This window comes from Sturnus vulgaris, chromosome 4 (genome assembly GCF_052056855.1).
Source record: "Sturnus vulgaris isolate bStuVul1 chromosome 4, bStuVul1.hap1, whole genome shotgun sequence".
NCBI lineage: Eukaryota > Metazoa > Chordata > Aves > Passeriformes > Sturnidae > Sturnus > Sturnus vulgaris.
Window position 1 is genome coordinate 16,244,468 of NC_142246.1, and position 19,444 is coordinate 16,263,911.

A 19,444-nucleotide genomic window follows, 5' to 3' on the forward strand; every position below is an offset into this window, starting at 1 on the left:
GGACTCCTTTTATAGGTCTAGAAGTCAAATTGCAGTGAGAAGTCCTGTTTGCTCTTTACAGACCTTTTTACAAATTCCAGGGCAGGAAGGCTGTTTATTTTTCCCACATCTGTTTTGTGCTCATCCTTTGTGGCATTGTTTGCTGGATGCTCTTCTTTCTTGCTTCCTCTGAAATGGGTAATTTGCACTGTTGCAAAATGGTGAAACTAAATCTGATTCTGCAGAGCTGTTGTACCAATGTCTTTCTTTCAAATGGTATTTCATATTCAGAAGCTATTTTAAATGGATTCTATAGAGCACTGATATTAAAATTATAGCTATACATTTTAGTTTTACTCTATAAAATAATTTATTTCTTGGAGAGCCAGCTAAATATTTTTTTAAATGCTGATTTAATATTAGTTGGACACAGGTGAATATTGACTTGTCATTACATTTTAATAAAGCATATTTGGAAGATTATCTAGGATGCTCTGTATTTTGATTGCAGAAACCACACACATATCTGGAGTTTTACAGATAAACTCCAACATGTATGAGGGATCTGGCTGCAACTTCACTGATTCATACTACTGTATTACCTCATTTACTATGAAGAGCCTGGTTGAAACTTCATCAGAAGAAACATTTTATTTTCCTATTTTCTTTCTTAGTATGTAGTTCATAGTGCTGGCTTGTCATTAATAATAGTCTAGACTGATAATCAAATACAACATGGCAAATTCTCTCTTCATTTTTTTAAGGCACAGCAGCCTTTTTGACTTTAGTTTGGCAGGATGTCCGTACAGGTGCTCTAGAAAAATACTTGAGTGAAAATTTGCTGTGATAACTTGATGCCAGAAAGACAGTTACAAGCCTGTCAGGACTATCTGCAGGTCTTGTCTTTTTAAACAATCTATTTAAACCCTAGCTAAATTCCACCTACTAGATCAGTTTCACCTCCTCTCTTTCTTTGCCTTTTTTTTTCTTTCTTGGAAGTAATCCCAGTTATTGTCAAAATAATTCTTGTTTCATCTGTTACTTGAACCTCTGTTACTCTATGGGGGTTTTATAACTTCTGTTTCCTACTTTATGGTGTACTTTATAAAATAGAATCCAATGAGTGAGCTTCACAAGATTGTGGAGGCTTGAAGTCTCTGTAGATTGTCTAGTCCCATGCTATCAATTAATTCAAAGTCCATCAGAGCAGGTGACTGAGGGCTGTTTCCAGCCGGGCTTTGAATGTCTCCAGCAATGGAGAGTCTGAAGCCTGTCTGGGCAACCTGTTCCCGTGTGTGACCACCCTCACAGTCAAACACTTTTTCTTAAGTTGAAATACAGTTTACCTGTACCTTCATTTGTACCCACTGCCTTTTGTTCTTTCACTGTGCACCCATGAGAAGAGTCTGGCTCAGTTTTTCCTACTTGGGATGGAAGCACGTCACTTATTTATACACATAGAGATATCTGAGACTTTTCCTCCTCAGGCTAAACAGTCCCAGTTCTCTCAAATTCTTCCAGTGTGACAGGTGCTTCAATTTGCCTCTTTAGCCATCTTAAGAGTTCTTCCCTGGACTTTGTCCAGTATGTCCTTGTCTCTTGTAGTGGGGAGTCCAGCACTGGGCACAGCTCTCCAGGTGTCTCACCAGTGCTGATGGTAGGGGAAGGACCACATGCCTTGACCTGCTGCCAACAATCTTATGATTGCAGCCCAGGATGCTTTTGGCCTTCTATGCCAGGGCACATCGGTGGCTTCATTTTGATTTCTTATTCACCTGCACCCTCGGGTGTTCTCTGTGGTGGTTCTTCCAACTGGTGGTTCTCCAGTGTGTGCTGGTGCATGGAGTTATTCTTCTCCAGGTTTAGGTATTTCCATTTCCCTTTTGTTGCCCTTCCCAAGTTTCCTTTTCAAGCAATTCTTCAGCCTGTCTGGGTTACTCTCAGGCAGTGCACACACCTAGTGCATCAGTCATTCTTTCCGATTTTGTATCATCTGCAAATATGCTGAGGGTGCAGTGTGTCCCATCTTCCAGGCTGTGAATGAAGTTTTGAACAGTACTGGTTCCATTACTGATGCTTGGTGTACATCCCTTGTGACTGTTCTCCAAGTGGACTTTATGCCCCTGACCATAGGTGTTTGAACTTGGTACTTTAGGCAGTTTTCAGTCCACCTCGCCATCTGCTTTTGTAGTCTGTACTCTGAGTTTGTCTATGAAGAAAATGAAGGACAGAAAATACCTTAGGTTAAGTAGTGTACACTAGTTCAGTGTAGTAGTATAGTTGAGAAGTACCTTTCACTGCTTCCTACACAAATAAGAAACTGAGTCTACAGTAGTATCCTGCTACTGATTTTTTTTTTTCTTACTGATTTTTTTTTTTTTTAACTGAAACAAATATCTAATTTATAGTTGAATTAAATGGGGCAAAACTTAGATGTCTTTTTTAGCTAGTCACTATTTAGTCTGGAAAATGGAGCCCTGCTTAAGTGGTTCTTGACCTGGGGAAAACCTTCTTGGACATCCAAATGCTCTAAGAACAGTCTTGAATTTCTCAGATTCCAGTTTTTACTCATGTGGTTGGTAAACTTGATATTGTCAGGCTTAATGAGATTATGAGTAGTTTGACTAGGGAAATTCTCTTTGCAGAGAATTCTTAATGGAAAAACTGGCACAATCTTTTGCTTAGCTCTTAGTTCTTGGGTTTTCCTCTCACTTGATGACATGCAAGTCACATTCACAGACAGCAGTTGCCAGATGTGTTGAAGTTCAGCAGATTGTGGCTTTGGACATGGATGAACAAGTATTTTCTGCCTCTGGCAGATATAGCACAATGTTTGTTGTAGAAAAGTAGTGATTTGCCTTCCTTTCAGGCATAAGTCTAAGTTAAGCTCTCTATAATTTCACTGTTGAGGCAATAGGAATCACTTCTTCTGATGTCTGTTATTCTGACCCTATATATTAGAGTCAGATTTTTAGGACATCATACTTACACCAGCCCATGGAGATGATTTGGGTGCTGGGCACTATCTTTCTCTTTTGAGGTACTTGGATAATTTTGTAGGTTTATTTCCTGAGCTCATAAAGCTTGAACTGATGTTAGATCTTCCCAGAGGATGCATATCCCTGTAACATCTTTGAACTACTTAAGGAGACTTGTGGGCTCAGTTGTGAGCAGAAAGTGCTCCTGTGTGAACACACAGAGGTTTGATTACTGGCATGTTTTTCCATTTGAAATTGAAATGTAATGTAATCAGGCTTTTATGCTTTTAAAGTTTATGTATATTTTGCAAATGAGCTTCACTGTGCTGTAACATGCTCTTTTTGAATGGGTGTAACAGTTATTTCCTCTGCTGACAAACAGAAGGTGTGGATATGCTCCTTTGAAGAATACAATTTCTAAGCTGCATGGTGCTGTGTGCCACTATGTGCAGATAGTGTATTTACTTCTCTTGGCCAACTTTGAAGGAGGAATGAAAAATAATGAATTCTACTGTCAATAGTCTTGTGAGTTGGAAGTATGCAATCCTTTTTCCTGAAGCAGTGATGGTGGAATGAAATGCATTTGTGCCTGTATCTAGAGTTTTGGAAGGCTCCTTCCCTACGCACCCAATGGGATGGCTGTTTCTAATTTAAGAGCACAGCTGATTTATAACTTACTTGAAACAGCTTTTAATTTCAATCGGTTCTTAAGTTATCTTTGAGGGCTTCTTTTGTCCTACAGGGTCTGTGGGTGGAATTGCCTTTACTTGAACTAAAACCCATTGGAAAATTACTTAGGTGGTTATTACTTGTGAGGTGGTTATGAAAAAGCTCAAGCCAGACTCATTGCTGTGGTGAGCCAACAAGCATAAATCAAAATGGGAAGTGTATCTGCATGTAAGGGCAAATCTTCTTCACTGTAAGGACAGTCAAGCACTGGAACAACTCATTTTCCCAGAGAAGCTCTACAGTCTCCTGCACCTCCTCTGGCTGTATGTAGTTGATATAGTGGGTTCAGAAATAAGTTACAGTGAAGGCTGTAACAAGTCTGAAACAAATGGGTGTGAATTATAGCAATTGCAGATGATTACACTGTACCCACTGCAATCAAGGTTTTTTCCTCTCCCTTTCTCCTCCGTGCATGATTGCTACTGGATCATAGTTATTGTGGCGTGAAACCTTGAGAGATGGATTTGTGGCATGGCCAGACTTCAGTGGGTTAGGATATGTTGCTACTGGGAACATAATGTGCTCTCCCTGCAGTGTACCTCTGTCTGTCATCATCTAACATATATTCTGGCTGCATGCAGAAGACAAGTAAAACTCATATATACCAATTTCAACTAAAATAGCCTGTTGTTCAGAACCACTAGCTCAAATCAAGCCACATTTTTACTTACCTTAATATTGTCTGCTTCAAAGAGTTACTTATTCTTTGTCTGCCTGTTGGTCTTGAGCTTCCTTTGAGTATTTTCATCTGCTCATTTGTGAAAAGTTTTTTTTGTTCTTAAATCCTTTTGTATACTTCTACCATAATTTTACTTTGAAGACTCTTTTCTAGTCTTTATTGTGTCTAGAAGACTGAACTCCGGGAGTTTTAAACTGAAGTATTTGAAATACTTTATATAGTTAATGCAGTATGTGGACTTTTGAATTCATTGTGAAGAGCACAAAAATTTACCTGTGTAAGGTTGCTTAATCTCTTTCTAAAGATGAATTCAGCAACAGAAGAAAAAATAATGTATATTTGAATTGCAGCTTGAAAGGATTATATGATATTGGTGCTTCATCTGTTCATTTCTGGACATGACATAAGGACTTTACAGTCCAAGTTATTACAATGTTACAAGAGATTCTTCGGGACATTTTCTGTTGCTCACACCACTAATGTTTCATCTGCTCTGAGCTCTCTGCTTGAGAAACACAAATATTTGTAGCTCAGTTGGAAACCTGAATAGGCACAGTATGGAATATCTCATCACAGTTTCTTCAGTGCTTCAGTTTGAGCTTCATGTCAGTTCTGGGAAAGCAGTTCAGTTGGTGAAACTAAAATTTCTCTTCTCACATTGCTCCAGGGGAAACATGGCCTGCTAGGTAACTGTGCTGACACATGTTGAAAGAAGGTGTGGTGGAATGTTTATGGTTGTTTTTACTCAAAGTAGCTGTAGTTCTTTAAAACCTACAGTCTTGGATTCTGTGATCCACTCTGCTTACCTTGGGCTTTAGCTCGAGAGAGAAAGGGGATCATATCTTTTTCACTCACTCTTGTTTGTGGCAGTATGTTTATGTGTTCTGGATAGGTATTATTTCTGATAAAATTAAGCATCCAGTCACCTGAAAATGTAGAACTGTTGGGCAACCATGTAAAATAGTGAACCATTTAAAAATAGTGTATTTTCTGGACTCCTTGTGTGGCTCTTTCCAAAGATTAGAAGGTCTTCATGGTGACTGTTGAATGGGAAACTGTTGTGTACTGTGATATTAGGCTGTTTCACTCTTGCTCTGAATACTTTTTTCCCATTCACTTACATTTTCATATAATTTTTTTAGACAGAACTACCTACTGTGGTCTTGAAAAATGTATTTCAGTGAAGTCTAGTTCATAAAATCCCCATATAGAAAATGAAACAATTTGACTCTTTTAAAATATTTGCTATAACTTGTTAGATGTAAAGAGTAGCTAAAGCCTCTTTTTGAGGTATAGTAAAAAATGTATTTCCCATTATTGCCTTAATGAAAATTAGTAATGTTTTATTTTCTTGGTCACAGGGAATAAGCAATAGTCAAATTTCTGGTAGGGAAGGCTTAGTTCTAAAAGAATGTTCAGTGAGTGGGTAAAGCTATTCAAAGTAAAAGATACAAAATGCCAGATTCATAAGGGATCAGTAATTTAACTTGTGTATTCCCTCAATCTATGTAGTGCTGGAAGAAAAATATTTTAGCCTTGTGAAAGGCAAAGTAAAATCATGTGTAGAAACACTAACTTGAAGTTCCAAGCTGATGAGGTAGAAACTGTTGAGACATGAGGGTAATGCTATTTTTTGCTAGTTTAATTAATGCAACTTGATTAATTGTCTATCACTTACATCTGCCACTCTACAGACTTTCAAATCTATCAGTATGCTGAAGGTATACTCAGCTGTTTGGGGTATGTCAACTCCTGGTGCTACTAACACAAGCTTCTGATCAAAAGTGTGAACTCTTTCTATACAATGTTAAATAGCAGAGCAAGTATTTTGCCAGTGAAGCAAAATTTGCCTGTGTCCTTGTAAGTGAAAGGCAGCCTGCCTGATGAACTTGATCATCACTTAATATTATGTCATTGTACTAGAAAGGCTTTTATGTAATATACAAAATTCGACCGAAATACAGATTCTGAGTAATTTCATTGCCCTTTCAGTAACAGCTCATCATTATTGTCTAGTGCCCAAACTTATTAGAGTTATTAAGAAGCATCAACAGATTTTTTTTTTTTTTTTTGTCCTGGAAAGCTGTTTATAAATTGACTTTTTAGTCTTTACCCTGCATGCTTTTCCATGTAATTGTGGATCTATAATCATGGATTTAGAGTTTCAAGTCTCTATTTAGCTAAGAGAAGCAGAAAATAAATTTTATTTCTTTTGTTACTTACTCATTTGTTTTATTTTCAAAATCTTGTTAGATTGCAAATATAACTTAGTTTAAAACAATTGTCTTCTACTTCAATGTTGTGGTCTTGGCTTATACATTTATATGTAAATTTACTAAAGGTCAGAAAATGTCTATTTTTAAATGATTTTTTTTTTTTAAATGTAGTAGATGAAGAAACAGTAAAATGTATCACTTTCTTGTATTTATCTATGGATGGTTTTCTTCTTAAGTAGTGTTCAAATCAGAAGTCTTCCAGTACTCGTTAATTTATAGCTCTCTTTTATCTGGAAATTTTTCATTCTACTAATTTGGACATGTAACTTGCAACATCACAATCTAGATTTTTTTTGTTGTTGCTGGATTAAGATTTTTTTCCTAATTATTAAAATGCATTTTCACTCATTTCTCTTACTCCAGAAGTGTGGTCTTCATTTTCTGATTCTTTCACTCTAAGTTTTCTTTTAATCTCTAAATGTGTGATTTAGGTTTCTTCTGCTTAGAGAAATCAAGATTTCTGATGCTTACCTAACAGAAGGGAACTTGACATTAACACTGGAGAATTATGAATATCTAGAACTCAAAAAGCTGACTGCTTGCTTATGATTTGAAGTGTGGCAGAAAACCTCTGTGTACATAAAAATATTTCTCAGATTATTTCACTCTCATCAGTAGTCACATTGAGCTTTAAGGGAGAAAAACTAAGTGAGCTAAACCATGGAGCTATGTAAAATTTGATTTTGAATGTCTCTATATATCTACATTAAAATTTCTGGAAAAACCTTTAAACTGCAAAGACCATTATATGGAATAGTGTTTATGAGAAATTAGCCCAGAGAGGCTTAATTATTTAAGTTCAACCCTAAGACTAACAAACAGGTAAATCAGAGCCTTTATGAAAGTCTACAACTTAATTTTTCAAGACTGATGCCCAGTATATTTTTTCACCTTGTGGAATGTCTTGATAGAAGTTTATTGATGTAGTGTAACCACTGTAATGATTATATATATGTGCATATCTGATAGTCCCATGCAGTCTAGTTTCCATGAGTGCCTTGAATTATTGTACACTACCAACTGTCACCTGTGATAAATTTTATGGGACACAACATTTTTTTTCCAGTAGGTTGCTTTGCTTGAATGGCAGGTGGCACATGTGGTGCATGCATTGCTTAAAAATAACCAAAAACCTGTTTTGAGGTTGACTTCTTGACTGGGGTGACTGTATACTCCAGGGCTGTCACACATAGTAGAAAGAATAATCTGCATTGTATGTTTAGAAAAAACCACGGAGATAGAATATATTTGGCTTGGCTAGTGCTTGCTCTGTTGTCTGTGGGTACAATACAGAGGGCTTTGATCTTGTCACCTCAGTCTGAGAAGCTGTGACCCTGGTCAGCATGCTCAGTGAGAATCTTCACAGACAAATGGGCACCTTCCAGCTTTCAGCTGCAGTTTTTTGTATTGTACACTGTCTTATGTACAACTGGATCGGGTTCTATTTTTTTTAATTAAGCTTCCTCAAAGTTCCTATCTTTACAGTTAAAGAGGAAAAAAAAACTGCATGAAAAAACCTCCTTGTAATGCCAAATATAAGCTGTGACTCCTTGGGGTTTTTTGACTTCTATTTGATCAGGGTTTCTGTAACAGCTTACTTTGCTTTTTAAAATTTATATAAATAGGTTATATGGATCTTTAGACATAATATTATCTTGTTACTGAAAGTGTATATTTTTGATGAATGCTCCCCTGAACCTTTTCATGGTCACAAAATGTCTCTCTGTTCCATTATATTAAGAGGAACATAGATTTGGTAGGGAATTGAATTTAGACTGCTGATTTTGTATTTTTAGCTTTCATGTTGTTTATGCAGGATGGAGTCCTGACTTAGTGATTGGCTCACACTGCAGAGATTCAAAATCTTTCATAAAATAGGTAATGTGGTCTGTTGGGGGAAACCAGAAAATGTAATTAGTCCATGGTAAATTTACTACTGGACCATGTCTCCGCTAATGGACCTTTCTGGTCTTTAAAATCAGCTTGTTACAGCACTGGGATTCCAACTCAAAGTGGTTGCATTGCATTGCTGTAGCATTTGTAATTTAACACAACTTTTTCTTTTTCTTTCCAAAGGCGCCTAAACAGAAATAACCTCCAGTTGCTTTCTGAGCTGCTCTTTCTGGGGACACCGAAGTTATACAGGCTGTAAGTAGGCATGGCCCAATAACTCTTATTTGGGAAAATTTGGATTTGGTCTGTTATTGTCTTGCATTAGAATTTTTATCTTTTGCTTCACATCAGGCTAAAATATATCTTGGAACATTGGTATTTTGTTTAAACTGAGTACTTTCTTTGGTTTTGCAAGATTTTTTTTTTTATTTTAGTTTACATGTAGGTCAGATTCTAGTACTTGTATGAGAATATTGTCATGTGTTCCTCTTCTGTAAGGAAGGTTTTCTGAAAGAATACTTTGATATTTGTTTTCTTCTGTTTGTGTTTTTTAAAATTGTTTCTGTGTTAAAAGAACTGAAAATATCTGTGGAGATTCTGACCCAGAGATGCAGCACTGTAAAAGCACTTTGGTTTTGTGATGTTCTGCTTTTGTGGCTATGCACACTTGGCCAGAAAAATGATAGCATTGGCAAATGCTAGGTCTGTAGAGGAACCTCTTCTGTGTCCCTTCTCAGAGAAAACAAAGCTAGTAACTCAAGCTCTGGGAAGAAAAAGCAATGAAATGTTTCACCTTAAATAAAAATGATAACAAATGGAGGAACGAGATTTTTGTTTTGATTGTATTACTTGGTTTGATGTTTTACTCTAGGCAATATTTTAAAATACATAGTTTGACCCATTGTCCTTTCTAAGAAGCCACTTAAATCTGTTGCAGTTGAAATGTGGAATAAAGCTTAGAATCTGGCTTATTTGAACAAAATAAATTGTAAGGTAACCTTTAAGTTACAGTATGTGTTAGGGAAGGGATAACACATGATGTGCTTAAGTAGGCTTTGGCAAGGTTGTACCAGTTCAGTCTGTTTTAATTTAGATATGTTTGATACATTTCTTCAAAATCTCTGTGAGATTTCTGCTGTGGAAATTGCTGATTAATACTCGGTTTCATCACTTGTGTGCTTGGAAAAATAAAAGTGAAGTTGGAGAGTTGGAGGAAAGCGGAATCCCTCTTGTTTCCAATTTAGAGCTGTGATGCTTTTATTTTTAGTTCATATTTATTTTACTCTTGTGAAAAAATAGTTCTTTTCTCCTTACTTATAGCAATATAAAGTAGCAAACTGAAAATTACTCCTACTATTGTAAACATTTATCTTTGTGATTTTATTTTATTCCATTGCCTTAGATGTATACTTTGTTTCCAGAAATTCCCTGTAGATGTAATGAGTTGTTAAATGACTAGGCCAGAAAGCTGCTGAAGGCTTTTTCCTGACAAACAAAATATTTTGCTCTGCTATAATATTATAATATATTCAAATATGGTATTATATATTAACAATGGAGTCTCTTATAATTTCCATCAGCTAGGATAAAGACATTACTTCTATCAAGAAGGAAATGAAAGGGATTTATAGTCATTTTATTATTCCACCTACAGGATAATGGTTCCTACCAAGATTCATATAAAATAGAAATGAGCCATAATTTGCAGGCAAAAAATGGATACACACTTCAGTCAAAATCCTATTTGAATATATTTATTTCAGAGTTGTGTATTTGATAGATGCTAGTCTTATATCTATAACGTCCTTTGACATAAAGCACACAACTGCTCATAATGTATATGGAGGAAAGTAAGAGATCACTGGCTTCACAGTATTAAATTTCCTCTGCCTCAGGGTTATTGTTGATCAGACCATGAAAGTGAATGTCTGGTTATAATGTATTCACGTTTAAAAGAAAATATGAATGATAGTAAAAAACTACAGCTGCTTAGTACTAAACTTGTAATTAAAAAATGCCAGGCCAGCAAAGGCACTGATATTAGTTAAATGTTTGTGATCAGTTTCCAGATAATATGTAGCTTGTTCCCTTTGAGGAGTATGAAGTGATTTGGTTTTTTACGTGTGTCATTGTATATGCTTAGATGTATTTACACCCAAATAAATATTTTTCTAAGCAGAATTAAAGTTCTCTAAACATGATCAATAATCTATATATATTTTGCTTTGGATTTAGCATTTATTTTTGCCGTTTAACAGCTAATCAAACAATGTGTGTACTGCGAGGTTTCAACATACTATTGAGCTTCTGTGAATAATAATTACCATTTGACCCTTGGCTGTAAATGAGATGCCAGGTGAAGAAGCACATATGCTTGTTGTGTAGGCTAAGTGCAATATAAAAGAAGGAGGTTACACTGTATATGAATTATGATTCGACACAGTTGGTTGCCGCCAGCGGCCAGCTATGCTTTCCCTTTGCTGTCTGCTCCAATTTCTCTTTGGACGGGTTGAGAGAGCACTGCGTGTTCAGGTCAAGATGTTTGCCTAGAAATAGTAGTACAGTTGCAGCTGTGTTTGCTGGAGCAGGAGACTAGTTTAAATAGCATTACCATTTATCCAGTCCATTAACAGAACTCTGTAAAATAATACCAACTCTGCATAAACTACAGGACAGTGTAATAAAATTACAAGCACTTGTTGACAGATGGGAAGTGTAAGTAAAGGAAAGCAATAGGTTGAGAATTTAAAAGAGACAGTGCATTATTTTTTGTGTCTAAAGACACCTAATTTCAAAGGTAGTTAAATTATTTTTCAGGCTACTTTCCAGTTTAGCAGCCTTCCAAGAAATCTCCTGAAACTAGTTAAAATGGATAATTTTAGTCAAAACAGAAGCTGATTTTCCCATTTACAGCTATCTACAAAGGTGTTTCGACATAAATATTTCAGTAGGAAGTAGTTAATGCTAAAAATAGTATGGAGAGTGCTGTAGGGTATATGAATCTTACCTTGCAAGCAATCTCTCAAAGCACAATGTACATGAACCTCTGTTTCGATGCAATACCATTAAAATAAAGGTGCTGTTTGAAATCCCCTGGGATGATAATGTAATTTCTTACTCAACAAGTAGTATTCCTGCAAGGAGGAGCATTCTTTGGTGACCTGCATGCCACTCATGCTACGTTGTAGTGTCAGGGATGGTACCTTAGCACAGAGAATGACCACAGCCTAGTGAGTGCTTATCTGAGGCAAATAGATTTTGACTGCTTACTTTAGCTGGTTAGATCACAGTTCATTGATTGCTGTTTGCTGCAGGATACCAAGTGCTGGACCCAAGCTGTTTGAAAAATCAGTTTTAAAAAATACCTTTATTAATCAGTGGCATGTAAAGGTTATTGAATTACATGCACAAAGCTTGTCCCTTTTGATTTACATTTCTTGTGCTTGGAATGTGGTTAAATTTCTTTACTGACTAATATCTGAATAAGTTAGGCAATGCTGGCCTTGGGGAAAAAAAATCAACCTTTGAATGAATGTGGTCTTATATATTTTTCTTTTAATATCTGTACTTGAAGGTATACACTGTGAATATTTCTTCTCTAAAGGGAAAAACCTCCAAAGCTTTATTCAGTCTGATTAATAAGCATTAATTTTGGTTGGTCACTAAAAAAAATCCTAACAGCAAATAATTACAAGGAAAAAGTACTTAACATCAGAAAAACTTCAAAAAATTATCTTAGGCCAGAACAACAGCAGCAGCAGCAACAACAAAACATGCTGTACAGGGGGCCCTTGCAAAAATTCCTCCTGAATTAATTTCTGCCAGCTATGATTAAAGTGTGTGGTACTAGATGTGTCAGACACCATAGTTCTCTGCTTCATTTTACTCTTGGCCTCTTTGGCCCTTGCCACAATAAATCCCACAATGGCGAGGCAGGAATTGCAGGTTGCAGTTGCCAGGGTTACTGTTGTCCGGCCGGGCGGGATCATTACTCATCCCGGGCTGCTCCCGGCCCCCCAACTTCTCCCGCTGGCTCCCGGAGCCGGAGCTGCCCTTCACATCACTCGCTGAGAGTTGTTTTGCTTTTGCCTCTGTCGAGAGAGAAAAACAGGAAAAAAACAGCACAACAAACCACATCAGATAGGAAGGGGAAAAGGTAATAAGACGGTGCATGTAAGGTGCTGGAACAAGAACTTCTAAATGTTTTTAAGTGCTGGACTCCTTATTGTAAAGGTGTAATTTATGATTTTGTCATATTTCTTTTAACAGTAATCATGGTGAGATGATGGTCGTAATTTTATAGAAGAGGCATTATCTTCGGTCTGAGTCCATTTTAACAACTCAATAAAGGAATCACTCATTAGAAAAATGCTCATTATCTCAAAGCCTCTGAAATATTCCAACTGCAAACAACTTCTCTGGGTGTTAAATCCAATGAGGAGCAAAAATTAGTTTCCCCTTTGCAAAAGTCACCATTGAAGAATTTTTCTCCTTTTGAGAGTAGATTGTTAATGGAACTGCTGTCAGGTAAGAGTGGTGGGTTGGATTCCACTGTGCTGCAGTAACATTACAGTGTGCTCCACTTTATTGCAGAGGTGGGCTGGACAGACAAAAAATTAACAAACATTTATTCAAACATTAATTATGAAGCCACCTTGTTGCTGTATTCTCTCCAGGATAGTGTGTTGAGGTATTTTACTCACTTGTTTGACTTTTTATCATTTGTTATGGTGTGTTCTAGCAGCATGCACACAGGATGACTTTTTTCTTCCACATGTTAGAATTAAATTTTATCACTTTTAAATGGAAGCAAGTAAGTCTTCCTTACATCGTATTGGTCTGGCTTGTGTTTTGACTTGTATTTTTTTTACCACAGTTGCTTAGTTCAAATACAAGAATGTTTGAATTGTTTTATCTAGCCAATTAAGTTCAGTTGGCAAGAATAAAGCAGTTCTACTGCTAGTTAGTTTTTAAATACTAGCATTATTTTGTTTGTAAGAACCACTCTTGAACTGTGACTACAGTTCTCAGAATATACCTATATTTCAAAATTATTATTTAGCAAAGACATACTGTGTATTAGTATAGGTATAAATGGGTATACAGTTCTGGTCTTGTAAGCCTGTAATTCAAAATAAATCTTTAATATATTAGTAATAACTAATCTTTTTTGCAGTGTGCAAGCACACTTAGTGGTTTGCTACATCACTTCATTTTTGGTAACAAGAGGTCTTATTGCCCCAGTATGGAGTGTTTTCAGGGCGAATCTGGTCCTTTATGCTGCATGGCCACTGCCAGTTACTTTTCTGAGTTTATTTTTGTATAATCCCAGTTGGTAGACAGACAGGCCTATTAATTACACATTAATTCTTTTTTAAAAAATAAAAGAATTTGTGTAATAAAAATATGCTTGTTAAGGTTCATTGCCTGTAAGAATAAACAAAAGTAACTGAGATGATGTTACCTGTGTGCTAGGTTTGTAATACTTGTGCTCTGGCATTCAATTCTGGCATGGAAGAACTGGGAGATAAACTTTCATGAGACATAAACACTGTTACTACTGTTACCTGCAGATTTTTAATGGAAAGACAAAAGCAAATTGGGAGCTTGAATGCTTTATGCAATTTGATTCACATGTTCACCTTTTTCTGTTCTTACCACCACTTGCTTCTACCTTAAGCTTTCATTCTCTGCTATAATGTTTCAAAATTAAAAATTGTCATCTCAAGGCACTGAGTAAAACAAACACCACTGTAGCTTTGCTTCAGACATAAGCCTTACTAACCTGGCAGGATGGCATTTTGGAGATTTTTGGAAGTTTTACAATTCATCAGGTAATTGATTTTTCTGAGCAAATAAATGAGTATTGCTTGTATGCATTTGGTGTACAACTTGCAGTGGTTATATCCTAGCAACAGCAAGCATTCGACCTTAGATTCAGCTGAGTGGAAGTGTTGGTAGAACCAGGATGAACTTTTGAAATGTAGTCAGAAAAATAAAGTAAAATGAATTATCACTCTGCAATTATTCAAACTTCACTATGTTACTCTTCCTGCCCTTTGTTATAGAATCTCTTAATCTGTTGGCCTTTCCTGTGCTATGCTTTGTTTTGGATTTGCATGTCACCTACTGTTATGCTGTGCAGGAAAAAACATCGTGTACCAAATATACAGAAATCAAGTGAATTGTTACTGGAAGTAATAGTATGAGATTCTTGAAATTAGAAACAAATTATTTTATTGTGAAAGGATACTCTCAGTACGCATGTTTATAATTTTTAGGTTTGAGATAATTGGAAGCCATCTTTGAATTGTGGTTTAATTTGCTTTTATTTCTTTAATTATATGGGATACAATGTCAAAATGGATGGACTGCTGGAGCTTTAAACTGATTTTCATCTGGGCAGATCACTAACTCTTTATGTAAGCTGTATTAATAAGTGATACAGTTGACTAATTTCAGCAAAAGGCAAATATAGGGATATCCAGGAGTTGGACTTTGATCCTTGTGGGTCCCTCCCAACTCAGAATACTCTACAGTTCTGTGATGCTTATAATTTTGTTGGGTTTTTTTAATTAGAACAAACACTCCAAAACTGTTCAGTCATTTTTAAACTTAATTGGAAATTTATGTTAAACACTAAGCAAACAAAAATATGACTTATGGCAATTCTTTTCAACCAACATAAATATCTGTGTTATTTAAATTTTTTTATGCTATTAGCTGTTGCCATTTAGATAAATCTAATGTGAAAACATCAATCATATCAATTACTCAAGCCATAGCTCTATTTAAATAGTGTGATGGTATTCAGAGTAATTGAGAGGTCAATTTTATCTACTGTGGCTTTGGTACTTTGACACAAAGCATAAATAATTATCTTCGTCTTTGGTATCATAGTGGTTAAAGCTGAGAATTGTGTTTGGATACAAAAATAAAAGTGGCTGGTTTTGGATCACCTGTTAGCCTATTAATGTCCAGTCTGAATCAGTCTCTGAGTTGTTCCTGGAGGGTTGACCTTGAAAGCTTTGGTAAATTATGATACAGGTAGCTATTTAATTAGGAGTTAAGTAGAAAACTGAAACTCAGTGAAAGAAGTCATGAAAAATAAAAAAGCATGTCAGAGGAATTGCCATTATTATGTGGTACAGAAACATTGTGTGAAATGTTATAAAGAGGACATCTGTAAGTCTTGGCTTGCACAGAGTGGACATTAAAGTGCAGCCATGTCATCTTGATTAAAAAAAAAAGAACAGAAAAGAGGAATAAATCAAGCCAAGGGAAAATCTGAAAGTATAGAGGCTTGTGCCTGTGATGGTAGGTTTCTTCTACAAGTGGAAGATTAAAGCCTAAAGTAACTGAATAGCTGAGAAAAATCCAAAGAAAAGTTGATTGCTTCCCCTCCAAGAGTTCCAATTGATTGAAAAAAGCCTAATTTAAAGTTCTGTTTGTTCTGTGTCTTAAACCATCAGAATTTTCTTTTAGAACTGGGGGAATGCTCTGGAAGAGAAAGAATCCAAGGATAAAAAGTCATTGCAGGCCAACAATTGTTCCTAATCCTCACAAAATGCTGGAGAAATTAAATTTATTCTTTATTGCTCAAAGTGTTACCTAGGTCACTGGGCGATGGGAAAATTGAACTGGAAGTCGAGTAGGCACAATCTTTGTTTTGTGTCTAGATGCTTAACCTTAGACACGACAAGGCATCTTAGTGTGTTGTGGGAACCTGGTTCAGAGTATTAACACCAGGACGTTTATTACCCTGGATTTATAATGGGCTAGGCTGTCAGCAGATGAAAATGTTGTGTTTACATTTCAGTGTTAAATGATCATTTAATTAACACCTAAGAGAAAAAAAAAACCCTTGTGAAATTCTTAGCAGCTTTTATTGTTGGTTTCCGTGGAAGTTTTAATATCCAAGTTATGCTGTGGTTGCTTCTATAATACAGCTAGAAAAGGCATTTATGAAGGCAATCAAGAAGGACAGACAGTTTAACCCCTGTTGACCTTTCATCCTGAGTCTTGATTTATATAACGTTTTAAATGCATTGAATTTGTTTTAAAGCTTCTTTAAAGTTACTCACAAAGCATTCAAACAGCACAATATTTTTCCATTTAAAAACATTTCCCGAAGTGTACATTCTTATAAAAAGTTCTTATATATAGTTTTTCTTAGAAAATAATTGATGTATATAGAATTTATCAACAAAAATTTTGCTGTAGTTAAAAAAATAAAATTGTTGTTGTTGTCTATAGATTTGTTTATATGTTCTTTATAAGTATATACAAGCTTCTATAAGAAAAAACTAAAGGGAAGTTTGAAACAGACATCAGATCAGATTCTGGTTGCAGCATTCAGAAGAACCAATCTGTATTTTTAAAAATAAGAAATTGTCAAGGGAAAGAACATTACTAAAAAATTGCACATCCACTTTACCCAGCAGAGATCTACTTCCATATGTTCCATTGTACTAAAGTCAAGGCTATCTGAGAGTTTTCATTTGCTCTGGGTCCCTCATAAGGCTTTTTGTTCTACTGTTGATCTACAGATGCTTTCTGCAATGATGTTGCCCTAGAAAATGTTTGAATAGTTTTTTTTGCATCCTAGATCTAATGCTAGATGAAATGGTTTGTTACAGAGCAGATACTTTTCAACTGATATGTTTTTACAAACACACTGTAGTAAAAATTGAAATTACATATAGGTTTAGAGATTGTTTTGGGGGTTGTTTATTATTTGTTCTTTGCTCAGGGAATAAACCCCATAATTTAAAAGCATGTTAAGAGAATAATAATAAAAAGCCTAGCACATCTTAAGTCGATTATTGATGAGCCACAAATTTTGTGTTCTTTTTGTTTTTCCTGATGATCATAGACTTCTCACATGTCAATAACTGAGTTAGAAAACGCAGATGGAATCTGCTGATACAGTAAATGCTCCTTTTTTTCGTGCAACTGACATAAACCATCTAACACTTGATGAAATATTACAGCTGCACTGAGACTTCTATCTGCCAGCGGGATCTTAATGTTTTTAAAACTTCCCTGAATATATTTATTAAGTTGAAATTTAATATTCAGATAGAGACTTGCATTTGCTGTTGTCTCAAATATTTGAGCATTTAGAGTTAGGACTGAAATTGCAATACACTGTTTTTTCTTCAGTGTTTTTAATTGAAAAATAATTCTGCAATATCCATTTCTTAATTGACATGTTGGATGAAGGAGCCTTAGGATATGCTTAGGATAGGTAAAGAAGGCTTATCCTGTAGCTTGTTCTTTTCTCAGTCCTGGTAGAGCTTGTAGGTTTGCTGTGCTGTGAGTGATTACGACGAGCAGTGCATATAGGAAGACTTAGGCTACACTTTCTACACACAGACCACTAAACTTCAGCTGCAACTGCACTGAGCTGCCTGGTGGGAAGATCACACACACTATCTAAGCACCAATTAAAGGGACTCTCATTGTGGTAAGGAAAGTGCCAATATACAAAGTGCAATGCGTGGTCTTGGAGAAGAGCTGAAGCCAGGGCTGCAGGGATGAACAGCCCAGACTGTTGTCCCGATCCTTGTAGCTGTTGTAAGGGTACTTGGAGCCAGGGCTGATGGCTTTACTTGGGAAAGGCTGCTTGTGAATGCCAAGCGAGGTTTATTCTCTCACTCAGACACTTGAGAGGCCTGCTCTGCTAATGGCTGTTCAGACCCACCTCATGGGGAATAAAGCTGGGACTTGCAGAACCCTTTTCATCTTTATAGCCAAGCCCAGGTGCAGGCTCTCCCTGGCTCAAGGGTGTTTATCCGAAGGCTTCTTTCCAGGGCCCTTAGTCTTTAGGGGGAAGAAATAAGGGGCTGAACTGGGGGGGTAATCCTTTCAGTTAAGCACTCCTTGAGGATTTTCAGGTTAACATGAAAAGAGGCAAAGATTTTCTCTCTTATACATTTCTCCTTCTGTCCAGACAGTCCAATGGTATTTTCAGTTTTGCTATGAATGTGTAATCCATGTAGTTGTAAGAAAGGGCTGCTTGTACTTTATAAGGTAGTGTGTACAAGGAGGGGTTTGGTGGCAGTTGTTCAGTGCTTTTTGTACTTTAACATGGGGAATATAGAAGAAACATCAACTCTTCTTTTTCCCACTTTCGTGGTCTTTTGTGGGAGTGGTGGATAGCTGGCAGGGATTTAGATAGTTGACCCTGAAGCTGCAAAGGTTGCATATTAAGTTTGATAAGGTCCACAGGGAAGAGTTGCAATGAAGATAGCTAATGTAATGAAGGTGGATTTGTAATAGCTACTTCTCTGAACACAGTTATGGAAGGCTTATTAGAGAGAAAAAAGGTAAGTTTGCATCTAAAAGAAGGAGAAAAGAATCTGAAAAGCTTAGCAGAATGGAAGTTTAGATGTACTAAAACAATGGCACTGACACATATGTATACTGCATGAAACCAGTGATGATTTCTGAGACTGGAGAAAATGCCTATCTGGTCCCTAATACTTCTGTGTAATGTTAAATCTGGTCAATGACTAATTGATTCTGTCATATTGTCTGTGTGCTTTATGAATTGTGCATTCTTTGCAAAAGGCAAGAGGCTTTATTCCCTTCTAGATTTTAGTAATGTGAGTGAATTCAATAGAGCAAATACTTCTGTGTAAATCTCCTGTGCCATAACTTGTTGTAGCAATAGTACTGTCCTCGTCACTTATGTGCTGATAACACAATAAAAATACCACTCAAAAAGCAATACTTTTTTATGTCAGAACCATTTCTAAAAATGTCAGAATTTCATGGACAGCCCACCAGATCTGTAGAGGAATTCTTTGCCACTTGATCTCTAGTACAGTGTTCATGTCAGAAGTGCAGAAGCCAAAACTGCTCACTTGGCACAGAGTACAGAGATGTCTCGTGGCAAAATTTTA

At 36.3% G+C, this 19,444-nt stretch overlaps 1 protein-coding gene across 11 annotated transcripts in view; it reads left to right on the forward strand.

Moving 5' to 3' along the window:
• SLIT2 (slit guidance ligand 2) overlaps positions 1-19,444 on the forward strand; it is a 259,624-nt gene that overhangs the window by 11,006 nt on the left and 229,174 nt on the right. For all 11 annotated transcript variants that reach the window (XM_088163211.1, XM_088163213.1, XM_088163212.1 and 8 more), the window contains exon 4: positions 8,718-8,789. In XM_088163211.1, coding sequence (XP_088019337.1) covers positions 8,718-8,789 — 72 coding nt within the window. The remainder of the gene's footprint in view (positions 1-8,717; positions 8,790-19,444) is intronic.